Raw genomic sequence first — 14,763 nt, 5'->3', positions numbered from 1 at the left:
TATGTTTCTACTCCACCTCTTCCATGCTGCCAAATGGGTCTGGAAAAGTTCCCCCTACCAGTGCACCTACTGTTCCTGCTGTTCTGGGTGATGAGTGGGCTACCTGTTGGCTCTGTCTATAATTTGAAGATGTAGAAGCAGGAGCCTTTCTTCGTGACTTCCCTCTACCATTATCTTCACTGTATTTGGCAACTTTTCCTCATTTCCTGGGGGATTTGTGAATTTGTTTTCCATTCTCCTAGTTGTTTTTTTAATAATTTCCAAGAAGAGAATGGGGAAGGGCCATGTTTACCATTCTGAAACTGGAAGTCTTATGCTATTTTTTCTTCTATTAGTTCTGTTTATAATTTCAAATAAAATATTTATACCTCTATTTCTAGATCCACTATAAGATGTAAGTATTAATGGCCTTATCCTTTCTTCTACATTTCTGATAATTAAATGTTGACATTGTTACGTTGTTAGGATTTATATTCTGTTCTGGATAAGTTTCCCATAGTTTGTCTATAGGCCGTCTTTAAAAGTTGAAAACAGTGTTTACATTATTCTGCCTAGACTTATAGATGAGTGTGCCTTAATCTTGGTGAGACTGTTTTCAGTAGCAATTAACATCTTAAAAATAGCAATAAAACATTCAGATTATTTTTAGCACAGATCTGACGGTGCTGAATTCCCTTAGGTTTCATTTATCAAGGATGTATATTTTGTTTGCAGTTTTAAAGGGTATTTTCTTGGATATAGAATTCTGGGCTGACATTTTTTTTTATTTCAGCACTTTAAAGATGTCATTTCATTGTAATCTGGTCTCCACTATTACTGACAAGAAGTTAGTTAACATTCATATCTTTGCTCCCATGCACATGAGATGTAGTTTTTCTCTGGCTGCTTTCAAGATTTTATCATTATCTTTGGTTTTCAGCTGTTTCATTATGATGTGTCAGGTGTGATTTTATTTGCATCCTGTGTGGTTCACTGAATTTTTAGATCTCTAAGTGACTTTTCACCAAACATGGGGAAATTTTGGTCATTATTTCTTAAAGTATTTTTTCTGCCACATTCTCTCTCTCTTTTGATACTCTGGTTACATGTATGTTATTACTTGACATTGACTTATAGATCTGATGCTCTGTTTATTTTTCAAAAATAATTTTTCCCTCTTTTTTCAGATTGGATGATTTCTATGGATCTGTATTCAGGAGGACCCAGTTTTTTTCTCATATCCTCAATCCTCTGTGTGTTAAGCCCTATATATTTTCATATCAGGTATTACATTTTAAAATTCTTGAAGTTTCATTTGGTTCTTTTTTAATCATTTTAATCTAGTCACTCATTATGACCATATTTTCCTTTAATTTCTTGAACATACAATATCTGCTTTAAAGTCCTTTTCTGCTAATTCTTACATCTGGGTCACCTTAAGCTCTGTTTCTATTGACTGCATAGAAGTCACATTTTTTTTGATTAAGGGTCACATTTTCTTGTTTCTTCACATGTGTATTAATGTTTGGTTGCATGCTGGACACTGTAATGTTACAAGTAAGGAGTCTGATTATGTTGTAATCCAGCGAACTCAACTTCAAGAAGTGCTGAGTTTTGTTTTGGGAGATTAATTTTACAGCTGCAAGCCAAAAATTAAAAACTGTATATGAGCACATCATGTCTAGCAATAGAAAAAAAATGGTTCTTTATAAATCAGAAGCAAGGACATTATAAATGTGTTTTTGAGTAGAACAGGGAACTTACTTTAATGAAGCAAAATCGCACAAATTTCTCAAACTGTAATTTGGTTTCTGCATTACAGAATGCTGAAACTGGGATGGCTGACAGTTTCTGAAATACAAACAGGAATATAAAATGGGAAAAACAGGAAAACTACTTACATTTTAAATATTAATTTTTGGAGCACAAACATTAAAAACAAAAAGATACTTCTGAATATTCACAATAATTTCCAAAAGAAAAATGTTTTAAAAATTCTCCAGGGAATTCCCTGGTGGTCTGGTGGTTAGGACTCCACGCTTTCACTGCCAAGGGCCTGGGTTCAATCCCTAGTTGGGGAACTAAGACCTTGTAAGCCACACAGTGTGACCAAAATAATAATAATAATAATAATAATAATAATAATAATATCTTCCAAATAGTTATGAGTAGAATGTCATGTAACAAAACTATAGTTAACATTTTTCAAAGCATGTCAGCAGGCTTCCTTCATAAATTAACTATAACATACAGCACAATATTGCAAAGGCCCATAAGTATTACCTTATTTTTAGTCATCCATTTCACAAATTTATAGTCATAAGGTTCATTGCTGTTCTTCATATCAGAGAGGTCGGCATCTAAAACAACAATAAAAATTGGGTGGCCTGTGTGTTATATCTGATGCAACATATTTCATTTGTCTATCAAGATTCAAAATTTTCTTTCAAAATTTTCTCGCTCTGGATTCATACTGCATGGTGTGGTGGGAAGTAAGGAATTCACAGAGAAGATTTACTGATATTCTCAGGCAGTACTCACATATACATCTGGTTGATCATGCTTGTGTATACAGCTTTTAGCACTGGAAGAGAGTAGGAAAGGGAAAGGACAAAGAGGAGTGTTGCCTTTGCATTCAGAAATAATATAAGCCTCTATGATCATTATTAAAGAAATAACACCTAAATTTATAGACTATTCACTGTAATAATTGCATCTCCAAATGGTAATTCATTATTAGAGTGTAAGCTCCACAGGGGTATTGCAATCTATCACTATCCCCATCTCCTAGGTCAGAGTCTACCATATAAGTAATGAAAAGCATATTTGTGGAATGAATAAATTAATATTATTCATTATTTATGAAGGGAAAATGTCTATGTAGTTCTTCCAAGTGATATCTTTATTGTTTCCTCTTCCTAATATTATGCTTATTTCTTTTTTTTAATTTGGTGAAAAGCTTCAAATATGTATTCCTATATTTATCTCTTGTTCAAATCTTGCTTTAAGGTCTGGGCAAGATATTTCTCTGGCATTCAGATTCAGCAATCCACATTTCATATTGTTTCAATTTTACTGACTTGTACTCAAGATCTTTTTGAATGCCCCAAAGCAACTGATGGTTACTATAATCAATGAAATTTTATAATTTATTGCTCAAAATAAATTGAGGCACTTATCTTCCTTCTTTTATTCACTAACTACTACTGGGTGCCTTCAAATTAACAGTGTAAAACCTTGACATTGAAGAAAGTTTCACCTGTATTTTTTTAAATGACTTAATATGATTTTCCTTAATGATTTCAATTTTCTCCTGTGCTTTAAGAATGTAAAATTTCCACATAATAATGTTAATAATATTCTAACATTTATGACTATTTGTTAAGAATGTTACATGATTCTCTCATTTATTTGTCCTACAATTCTGAGAAAAGCAACAATCCTCATTTTACAAATGAAGAAGTTAAATTACTGTTTCAAGTCATATGTATATATCTGTCTTTAATTCAGATTTGGCTCTAACAAAAATAACTTAGAGTCTAATTGTAAATTATGTGAGAATGTCAAGTGACAAGTAGACAACAGTAGCATACTCAAAGGTAACCTGGAGAAAGGAGTGATTACAGAAGTAGAAGAAAGAACAGGAGGGTACTAACTGTAATTGATACTGGCTGTACTACTCATTTATTCTTTTCTTTTTTTTTAAATTTTTATTGGGGTATAGTTGATTTTTGGGGTGGTGTAGTTGATTTACAATGTTGTGTTAGTTTCTGCTGTACAGCAAAGTGAATCAGTTATACATATACATATATCCACTCTTTTTTAGATTTTTTTCCTGTATAGGTCATTACAGAGTATTGAGACGGGCCCCCTGTGCTATACAGGAGGTCCTGATTAGTTGTCTATTTTATATATAGTAGTGTGTTCAATTTATCCGCCCCACCCCTGCTTCTCCCTTGGTAACCACAAGTTTGTTTTCTACATCTGTGTCTCTATTTCTGTTTGTAAATAAGTTCATTTGTACCATTTTGTAGATTCCACATATAAGCAATATGTCCTATGATATTTGTCTTTGTCTGACTTACTTCACTCAGTATGACTACTCATTTATCCTTGTAATGCTTAGAAAAGAGAAATTTATTGCCATGGTGCTCAAAGAAGAAGAAGGGAATAAATACAATTCTAAAGACTTTATACTTAGGAGAAAGTTGGAATCTACTTCTTTTGAATGCTCCAGTCAGAGACCCTCAGAAAAACTAAACAAAATATTTCTTATTGAAGGTAGGAGTCTGAACCATATTATAATACCACCAGCTTATTTAAGAAACCTATGAGAATTAAAATTGGTTGTTGCATTCATACTACCTCCTCCCTAATATTGGGCCTTATCTCACTAGAACAACTGTAATAATCTTTTTATTTGTAATCTTGTCTTCTAATCAGATGTTCCCCTTTTTAGTTGTAGGATGATGCTCATTGGTCGGGAAAGTTGCTTAGTATAGCAGAAAAAAGATAAGTTCACTGGTTAGGACATGCATCTCTGGATTCAGAGCCCAGCTCTGCTACTTATTAATTGACGAACTTCAGTAAATTTCTTTTTTTTTTTCCAGTAAATTTCTTGATTTTCTATCTCATCTTTCTCAACTATCAATGGGGATACAATAGCACCATTTTCATAGGGCTTTTGTGAGAATTGTGATATCTGTAAAGCTCTTGATCATAAATGCTCAAAAAATATTAACCAGTTAGCCACTGCTATGAGTTGTAAAAAGATATACTACGTCCATGAATTTTATGGCTCATTTTTATTTTCAAGCTACCATCAAGTGAAAGTTTTGTTTCTTGCTTTTGTTTTTTAGCAAATAGCGGGACCAACCTCTAGTATATGGAAGAATTTCTACACTCAAATTAATCTGAGCAGATGAAAGAGTAAAATAAAATGAACTTGTCTTCATGTGTAGAAGGGTCTTATAGACATTAACATTTTTCTAACACAGGTGAAGGAGGACCATAAAGAACACACATTTTTTTTCCCTATCATCATAAAAGGTTTTCCGGCCTAAATCCTTTCTGCTCCTATTACAACTACACTAGTTCAAGATCTAGGATCTAAACCAACGTTGCATGCAGGCTGGATTAACTGAGGACTGAATGGGAGACTATTTAAGAGCTTAATGCAAGCAAAAGTTGCAAATATTTGATGTTTAATGTCAAAAGGTGATAAACACCTTTTAGTTTGGTTCTAGGAAAGACTTATTCTTATCTAAAAAGCTGTTTATTTTTATCCACGAATTATGTAACTAATTCCATTTTTCTATTTGCCTTTGCTACCATGAAGTTTGGACTCAAGTTAATGCTAATTACAATACAGTTTACCCTTGAACAACACAGGTTTGAACTGTGTAAGTCCAGTTATACACAGATTTTGTTTTTCAATAGTAAATATCATGGTACTACACAATCCATAGTTGGTTGAATTCACTTACACAGAACCTTGGATAAGGAGGGACTGAATATACAGAGAGACCTCAGATATGGAGGGCCAACTATAAGTTATACAAGGATTTTCAACTGTACAGAGAGTCAGCACTCCTAACCCCTGCATTATTCTAAGGTCAACTACCATAGGAACGTAGGTGACTAAAATATTTTCTTCCCTCACTCCATGTTTCATTGATATATGAATATTTCCACTTACATAAAAGGGTGAGTCAAAAGTTATCCGCACTCTGGATGTAGAATTTACTTTAACTTTTAGAAAAGACAAATACATCATTTTTCGATGTAATCTCCTTGCTTTTCAATACACTTTGTCCATCTGTCCACAAGCTTTCGTATTCCTGCATTAAAAAGTGTTTTAGGCTGAGCTGTGAGCCACAAATGCACCGCTGTCTTCACTTCTTCATCAGAAGTGAATCTTTGTCCTCATAGGGCTGCTTTCAGCAGACCAAACAGGCGACAGTCCGAAGGAGCAAGATCAGGACTATAGGGAGGATGCTTTAACACCTCAAAATGAAGTTTCTGCAGAATGTCAACAGTGTGGGCAGAAGTGTGCAGACATGCATTGTCATGCAAGATCACAACGCCCTTGGATAGCACTCCTCTGCGTTTAATACAAAGTTTAGGCTTTGGCTCTTCAATAAGTATCTCTGTACATTCACACACACTTCTTTGCGACAAAACACTTTCTCCGTACTGCGCACAAAGTTCGATAAATAACGCATCAGGTACACTTTCAGACCACAAAAAAATGAAATCACTGCATGCTGCTCTTCTTTCGTGCACATCACAAGTGGGGCATCCATTTTTGCTCCCACTGCAGTTACAAATGAACTGATATAACACATTCGCACCTGCACAGCAGTGATTGGGGAGACAGTAGCCTTGAACGGAAAGTGCTGATAAGACAGTGCAGCCAACCTAAGTTTTAATATAACAGGAGTGCGGATAATTTTTGACTCACCCTTGTATTATTGTATAGAAAACTAAATATGGATTAGCTCAAATTCTTGTTGGGAGCAGATAAAAGTAAAACAATTTTCTCCTAAATAGATGAAAACTGTGCTATTTCTTTTTATCATTTCATGAAATGAGCTGCACGTTTAGGTCCAGTACAGGAAAAGTGATTTCCAAACCTCAGAATACAGAACATCATAAGGGGTTTTATATAAGAATGGAGCTTGGGAGCAAGACAAATACATCTCTCTGGCAACAGCAGAACAAGAACCTCTGGTTACCAAGGCCTCTGCTTCTCTCAAAACAAATGAGGAAATAATAATCATTGTTTTGTTATAAAATCGAAAGTTTCTAGCTTTATAAAATTTATAAAATTTGGTATAAAAAACTTTTCAAGTTCGGTGGCATATCACTTCATTGCAATAAAACCTCGAAACATTTAAAACTGTTCAGAATGCAATTTCTATAATTTCTGTCAAAATAAATTATGCTCTTACATTTACTATGACTAACACTACAGTTTTTGGGAAGAAAGATGTTATACATAAAACATTATCATGCTTCTAACTTTAGATTTGTGTGGCATGTCAGAATTACATATAACAGCTTCAGGTAATATAAAGGTCATTGCTTTTTGGAGACAGAACTATTTAGAATCTAGATGTGTGACTTCAGGCAAGTTATTTAACATTTTCTAAGTCTTCATGTCTTTAAAAATGGAGTGGACAATGCTTTTTTTCAAAAGAGTGCCTGAAAGTGCCTGGCATGTAGTAGACCTTCAATAAATATTACTTTCCTTCTTGACTTCATTTCAGTATACTCTAAAATGACAAATATTCCCCAATAGCATCAATATTTTAGAAATCATATTGTTTTTTAAGTAAGAGGGAAACTAGAATTTTACTAAAAGGAACACAGGGAACATATATTATTTCATGTACCTGTGTTTTGTTTTTTTTTTATTTACTATTTTTTGGGGGGGGTATCACGTACCTGTGTTTTAAATTACATATCATAACAAGATGACAGCAAATTCTACGTTTAATAGAATACCTAGAACAAATGACTCCATAACCAGATAACAGTCATATTTAAGGTCAAGGACCTAATCATCAAGATGATTGTAGAAAAACACTGACACTGTGGAAATCCATTTTTCCATAAATGAAATGGTGATATGGCTTTGACACCAATCTTTTCTTCATAATTCTGATGTAACGTCACACCTAGGTTTCTGTATATTTGAAATAATAAAAAAACCTTTACAAACCTAGCAAAGACACATCAGCAATGATGAAGTATCCCCCATCAGGAACTATGGGTTTTAGGCCAACACTTTCAAGTAAATGTACCATCCGATCTCTTTTTACTTCTAACTCTTTTGGCAAAGAATTAAAGTAACATTCTGGGTCATCCATGCGCTTGATGTCAATCCAAAGAGCTTGAGCCAAGGCTTCCTGTATATTAAGATTGAAAAATGTGGAAAGGAAATATGCTAATGTTACTTATTGCCGAGATTACTGGTATAATAAAGATTGTCTAAGTAATATTATGGGCAAAAAGTCATTCAGGGAATTACAGTTGAATTCCTGTGAACCTATGTGAAACTCCACAGATTAATGGAGAAATCAGTTACATGGAAATGATTAAATCTAATGTGAAGAACTGAGAATGAACTATGAAAATTCAAACTGAAATAGAGGTACAGTGGTCCCTTGGTGTTCCCAGGGGATTGGTTCCAGGACCGCTGCAGTTAAAATCCATGGATGGTCAAGTCCCTTATACGAAATGGCATAATACACTCAGCTTTTTGTATCCCTGGGGTCTGCATCTGTGAATTCAACCAACCGTGGATCCACAATCTTTGGTTGAATCCATGGATGTAGAATATGGATAGGGACGGCTGACTGTATTATATAAAGATGGCTTACTTGGAAACGAAAAGACGTTGTTCTTTTCTGTTGAGGTTAGCTTTAGAGTGACTTGCTAGATCTACGTCTGAAAGATGACCAGAGAAACAATGAACCAGCCAGCATTTCCCCATTACCTTGCAGGACGAGGTAGCATAAATGAAAGTTGACCTACTGTGCCATTCCTCATAAGTGCAAATCCCTGCTCTAATCATTCATATCCCAGGAAGGAGGTCTAAGTCCCACAGGGGTTAGAAATGAGCTTTTGGGGGCATGTGGAGTTACTTTTCTACCATTCTTCAGGAAAGTCAGAAGAGACAGGAGAGAAACTGCCAAATAAAAAAGCCAGTGTTGTTTAGATCAGGCAGGTGTCTTAGAAGGCAACGGGTCAGGAACAGAAAAAGAAGTCCAAATCAGGGGCATCCATAGAGAACAAGGATCTGTTCAAGAAGGAGGGCAGAATTTTGGCAGGTGAACTGGGACAACTTAGAAATACCAGTTCTCAGAGCAAACATGGAGATCCAAGCAAATAATCAAGAACCCAGAAGAGTTAAGAGACAGAGGGGCAGAACAAAGTTGCCAAATTTTAAGGAAACTGATCAGAACCAAGAGCTATCAAGAATTAAAGGATAAATTCATTCTCTCAGTAAATATATGTTGAGTACCTATGTTAAACCTGGCATTGTGATAAATACTGGGGATATAATGATAAACAAGATAAACATGGTCCTTATGCCTCTATGCAACTTCCAATTAATGTGTGTTGGCAGGGACATGTGAGAGGAATGAGAAAGAAAACAAACAGATGAAAAGGTCAGGATACAATTTGTTCTGTTGGAAGAACTGAGAAGTCTGGTGTGGCTGAAGAGTAGCAAGAGAGAGAGTATGGCAAGAGAAGACACTGAGAGACAGAGAAGGGCAAGATCACAGAGAAGACTGCATGTCAAAAGGATTCAGCAGGAAAACAGTAGTAACTCCCCAGAACCTAAAAAAGCTTGGATAAATACAGATCAGTTGCTTCAGCCTCAGAATCTGTGGATTCCAGTTTCCAAACATGGTTGTCTGAGGGTATGGGAAAAATACAGGCACTTAGCTGAAATGGAGAATAAGATAGTTCAGAAAAAGATGTGCTAGTTTCTTAGTCGAATCTTTCTTTTCCTCAGTAACTTACCATTCCCTATAGTAGGAGATATTGCCCTAGAAAATCCAAAGCCCAAAAGACATGAACATCTGTCTTCACCGTAGAATTATACTGGACTCCTCTCTTTGTCTCACACCCCACATGTGATCCACTAGCCCGTACTGTCAGCTCTACCTTCAAAATATATGCAGAACCCAATCACTACCCACCACTTCTACCATCCCCTCCTAAATTTCCAAATTATACTAGAAGCCCTGCTCAAAAAGGACATGAAGGGAGGAACTAAGCCAATTCAAGTGCACAACATAAAAATAACACCTCCACCCAAAGAACATGCATCAGCCCAAAATTACTACAACACCTACCTGTAAAGGAGTTGCACAAGTATAAATGGTGTTTTGTTGAACTGTCTGTAAATGTTTTATCAAATGTTTAGGACCAATGGACCAGCCAAGCTGGAAAAGAGAAAGATTAAAGTAGATTTAAAAAATGAATCTAATTGTAAGTACCAAATCTGACAGAGTAGCTAAGCTTAATGCAATTATCAAATATATGCATTTCTAAAATGCTCACACTATGAAAGTAGTGTAGTCTTCTTAGCAGTTAGGAGTCACTAAATTCTGCTTTCAGAAGGTAAACAGTGCCCATAATCATTATCATCTTCCCCCCTTTTGAATTTGCTACTTCTGATATTCTGGAGGTTTAATAACCAGTAACAAAGCTTGTCTGAATTAGAGGTAGGTATAAGTAACTCTGAATTGAGGGCCTTAAGGGACTCTTCCATAATGTGGTTCTCCAGGCCTCATTTTTGATACTCCCTGCCTCTTAGCCAAGTTCAAAAGAGGTAAACTTGGAAAATAACCAAGTTTCAATTGGATCAGTTGTGACTGCACTACACAGCGCAGTGGTTAAGCACATGGATTCTGAACCTAGACTTCCTGCCCTGGCTGGAATTTGAATTTATTAGCAATCTAACCTTAGGCAAGTTACTTAGCTTCCCTGTACTTTAGTTTTATTGTCTGTAAAATGGGGATAATAAATTATACCCACCTCATAATGTGGTTATGGGAATGAAAGGAATCAGTATGCGTAAAGCTCTTAGAACCTTGCGTAAAGCTCTTAGAACCTTGCGTAAAGCTCTTGGCACATAGTAAGGGCCAAAATGTTAGCTATTATTTTTTCTCCTGTTATATTAATATACAGTAATCTGAACATTCTTTGCAAAGAAAAGAGTATTGTTAGTTGGTTACTTATAAAATGAAAAAATTACCTAATTTTTCTTACTTTTAAAGGAATGATTAGGGCTCAAAAAGGATTAAAGTCCAATATGAAAACTGAATGAGTAAACGAGCAGATCAGTAAATATAAAAACTTATATAAACTGAATATCTGTACATTTATAACACAAAAAACTATACAAGAAATAAAATACAGGCCTGTTTTCCAACAATTAAATTCCTCTTCATCTTACCTTCCAGCCAGTCACACTGAAAGTCTTTCCAGCACTTCCTATCGTTATTGTTCTCTCCCACATACCTGGAAAAGTGGCTGAATAGAAAAAAGAAAAAAAAAGGTTAGATAATTGCTTTATAATCAATCTACACTCAGTATAATCTAAAAACATAAATGCCTTATTATATAGTCAGTAGAGTTATTTCAATAGGCTTTTTAGAGGTAATTTAACTTTAACACAAACACAGTTGAAAGTGTTACTATGCTTGAAAACATTTAAGTGGCAAAATTATCTGCCAGGGCAGGAATGGCAGAGGTGCCCGCAGGCAGTGTTCCGGGCCGGTTCGGTGCTGCGGTCACAGGAGCAACAGCACCCAGCGCTCCGTGTTGGCAGTAGCTGGGTGCCCAGCATAATCACTCTGTGGCACAGTTCTGGCTGTGGTTCTGGCTAGCGTTTAGCTCACCTCTACTCTGCTCATTTTCCGAGTCTATTTCTACAGGATTCCTAGGGCAATGGTTCTTAAAACACGGTCCCCACACAGCAATATCAGTATCACTGGGGAACTGGTAGGAAAGGCAAATTTTTGGGTCCTCAGAAACTCTGGGGGAGGGCCAACAACCTGATGCACGTGCGTTGAGTGTGTGTATGTATTTCATAAATAACTTACTGAGATGTAAATCCTGTGACATATCTTGAAGTAATCTTCTAATAGCAAGTAAAGTACCAACTAAATTGTAAGATAGCTAAAGAAAGCTCCAAAAAGGATGTATACGCAGTTTCAGCCTATCATGAAATACCTGCCAATATTTGTAATGGGAGAAAAACCATTTAAATCAGAAAAGTTACCATTGCATTCTCTGTGAAGTATAAGAAAACCCCAAAAGACAAATGAAGAAAATATTTAGAGGGTCCATTCGAGGAAGGAATATTCTAACATCTGATGTAAATAACTATATCCTTTCAAAGTCTGAGACATTTTTATGCTTGCAAAATATTGCCAAGGTCATGACACATGTCCTCCTTTCCTATTTGACCACAGAAATACCTAAACTATGAATAATCACTTCCTTTAAAGTAATAATATGTATCCAAAATCAAGAAGGCCTGTTAGTAAGAACAATATTTAGAAATAAATTCTTTGAAAATAAGAATTACCCAAACTAATAAATCTTAACATGCTTTAACAATAAGTTATACACGAAGGAAACAAAAACTATGCACACATCAAACGTGGGTTTCATTAAAAAGTATCAAATCTAACTACAGTGTTTAAAAGGAGAGCTAAGTAATTTCTTAATGTCATTTTTGGCTATATAAAAGTGGATATCTTTTTTCAAGGAGTAGGCTGATCAGCTAAGTGAATTACAAGGAATTTTATACTAATTTTCCAAATATCAATTGATTAGTATACAAATATCAGTGTATCAGTATAATCTCTTCCAGAAGAGAGGTTTCTTTTGCTGCCTGTAATGTCATTCTACTGAAACCTGGAGATATCACTATTTGAATCAAGAATCTGATCCAATAAGAACAAATTCTACTAATTCAATAAAAAGGGCCTTAAGTAATTTAAAAACATCTAGATGTTCATGTCCTCTACATCTCAGAGATTTGGGAAGCTATAGAAGTCAATGTAAACAGACAGGCAGAGCAAATGACCATAGCACTGCACGTGAATATAGTAACTTAAAGAGAAAAAAAAATCTTCACAGGTCTGATGATTTTAAAAGACCATATCCAGTTCCAGTATTGGTAAGTTTAGCTTGCAGTTATACGTGAAAGGCGACTGGTCTTTGCACTTCTCATTTATGACCCATGATCCTTAAATCAGCCACAGCAACTGTAACAGTTATTCACAGGCGACTTAAGCTTCAATAGAAGTCAGATGAAGATTAGAGTCATGATGAAGAGTGAAAACTACACCAGGGAAAACTGCCCCGTGACAACATGAAGATGATGCTAATTTCATGATGTATGGCCAGCAAGCTTTATTGTATTATATTAAAGAGCTACTATTGCACTCAGCAAATTGATGGAATAGACATTTTGCATATTTCATGTAACAAAGGCCACTGTATTTAGCAGAATAAGATTTCACACATTTGCACTATCTAAATAATGAAATAGTGAATTCATCTTTTTGTTTTAACTTTATGAGTTGTTACAACTAAAAAATCTGAGTTAAAAATGTCTTGATATCTTCAGCAAATAACATTATCATTTACACTTTTACCATGAAAGGTTTATAATATAATACAAGGTTTAAACAATAAATTTCAAGGTCATTTAAAGTAATATTTTGGAAAGAATATTGCTAAACTGAGTTAACTAAAAATTTAAAGCTTTCAATCATTGCATAGCCATGAACATATGTAAAACATGTAAAATGTTAAGTATAAAATCATATTTATTCATTAGATAGATGCCTCTTCCTCCCTCTGCTTAATCTAAAAAAATTACCAAAACACCTAATTTTCCATGTTGGTCTGATTTTCGACTGGGGAGTAGTGACCTGAGACAGAGACCATCAACAAGATATGAGAAGGTAAAGTCTGATGCAATTTTGCCAAATAACAAAAGTCTGCTGTGCTAAGGCACCACACCTTGCAAATCTCTGGCCCTCTTCTCCGTTTATATGTTCTTCCTTAGAAGATTCATTCTCTTCCATGGGTTCCACTAACAACAAAAGTTTGATGACTGCCAAAAATAAATCCCTTTACAATTTGATCCTGACGATCAGGGCTATGATTTCACTTGTCTATAGACATCTCCTCCTCTATGTTTCAGAGACACTGAAACTTAGCAAGACTAGAGCATGAGAAGCGGGAATTTCCTTTTTTCAGCTCTTCCCCACAGATGTGCTCTTCCTCCCACATCTCCATCCCTGGTTAAGAGCCTTGTCACTGCTGAGTGGTCCAGGCTAGAGATCTCAGAATCATACTTGCTTGCCCTCCCACCTCCAAATGCTATATTCTGTGCCCTAGTTTCTGCTTCTAAATAATCCCAATGTATCATCTCCACTGCCAGGGCATCTGACTTAAGATCCTCACCTGTAACTGGTTCTTACCTTTATAAAACAAATCCAATATGGGACCAATTACCCTGCCTTGTTGCAGTAGTTCTCAAAGTATGCTCACTGGCACTCTGATGATCAAATTAATTATTGAGTTTTAGATACAACTTAAAAAAATCAATTTTAAGTTTTCTACAAAATTCTCTTAAGCCACAAAATTTTCTTAGGCACTTAAGGTAAATGCTACCTTACCTTTTAGCACTCTGATAATGAATGCTACCAACAGTGAAACAAATGAGCATTAGAAAATGAACATTAATGGCAAAAATCAGAAAAACTTCAGGTGTATTTATTTCAATAGCACTTTGTTACAGGCAAATACACACAGACTTGTGATTTTTATATTGACTTCTAATTACTGAATTTCTGTTAAGAAAACTGCCTCTAGTTTCATGATGAAATACAGTGTGTACTATCACTATTTCATGATGTGAACATTGTGACTTCAAGATGTTCTATCACTAAAGTAAGTTTCAGAACTGACCCCATCAATGAAGTTTAAACTCTTTATTTTCATATATAAAGTCCTTCAGAATCACTGTGCTTTTTCACTCTCATCTGTGCCAGTTACTACAACACACCCCTCTACCACTTAAGTATATCTTGATCTTTCATACCTCCTTGCCTCAGTACACAACAGTTTATCTGATAGGACTTTTATTTCTACATCTCTGCCTAACTAATTCCGTCTTTTGCCCACTCCTTTGTGGCTCACCTCAAGCAGTTGCTTTCTCCTCTGTGTCTCTATAAC

The 14,763-nt window shown here is 35.3% G+C and overlaps 1 protein-coding gene across 4 annotated transcripts in view; it reads right to left on the bottom strand.

The window, feature by feature from the left end:
* KYAT3 (kynurenine aminotransferase 3) overlaps positions 1-14,763 on the bottom strand; it is a 195,278-nt gene that overhangs the window by 5,640 nt on the left and 174,875 nt on the right. For all 4 annotated transcript variants that reach the window (XM_057713785.1, XM_057713775.1, XM_057713766.1 and 1 more), the window contains 5 exons: positions 10,958-11,034; positions 9,852-9,941; positions 7,706-7,892; positions 2,263-2,339; positions 1,744-1,830 (listed from right to left, as the gene is read on the bottom strand). In XM_057713785.1, the coding sequence (XP_057569768.1) occupies positions 1,744-1,830; positions 2,263-2,339; positions 7,706-7,892; positions 9,852-9,941; positions 10,958-11,034 (518 nt within the window). The remainder of the gene's footprint in view (positions 1-1,743; positions 1,831-2,262; positions 2,340-7,705; positions 7,893-9,851; positions 9,942-10,957; positions 11,035-14,763) is intronic.

This window comes from Hippopotamus amphibius, chromosome 1 (genome assembly GCF_030028045.1).
Source record: "Hippopotamus amphibius kiboko isolate mHipAmp2 chromosome 1, mHipAmp2.hap2, whole genome shotgun sequence".
Lineage (NCBI taxonomy): Eukaryota > Metazoa > Chordata > Mammalia > Artiodactyla > Hippopotamidae > Hippopotamus > Hippopotamus amphibius.
This window is presented reverse-complemented; position numbering and strand designations above follow the sequence as displayed.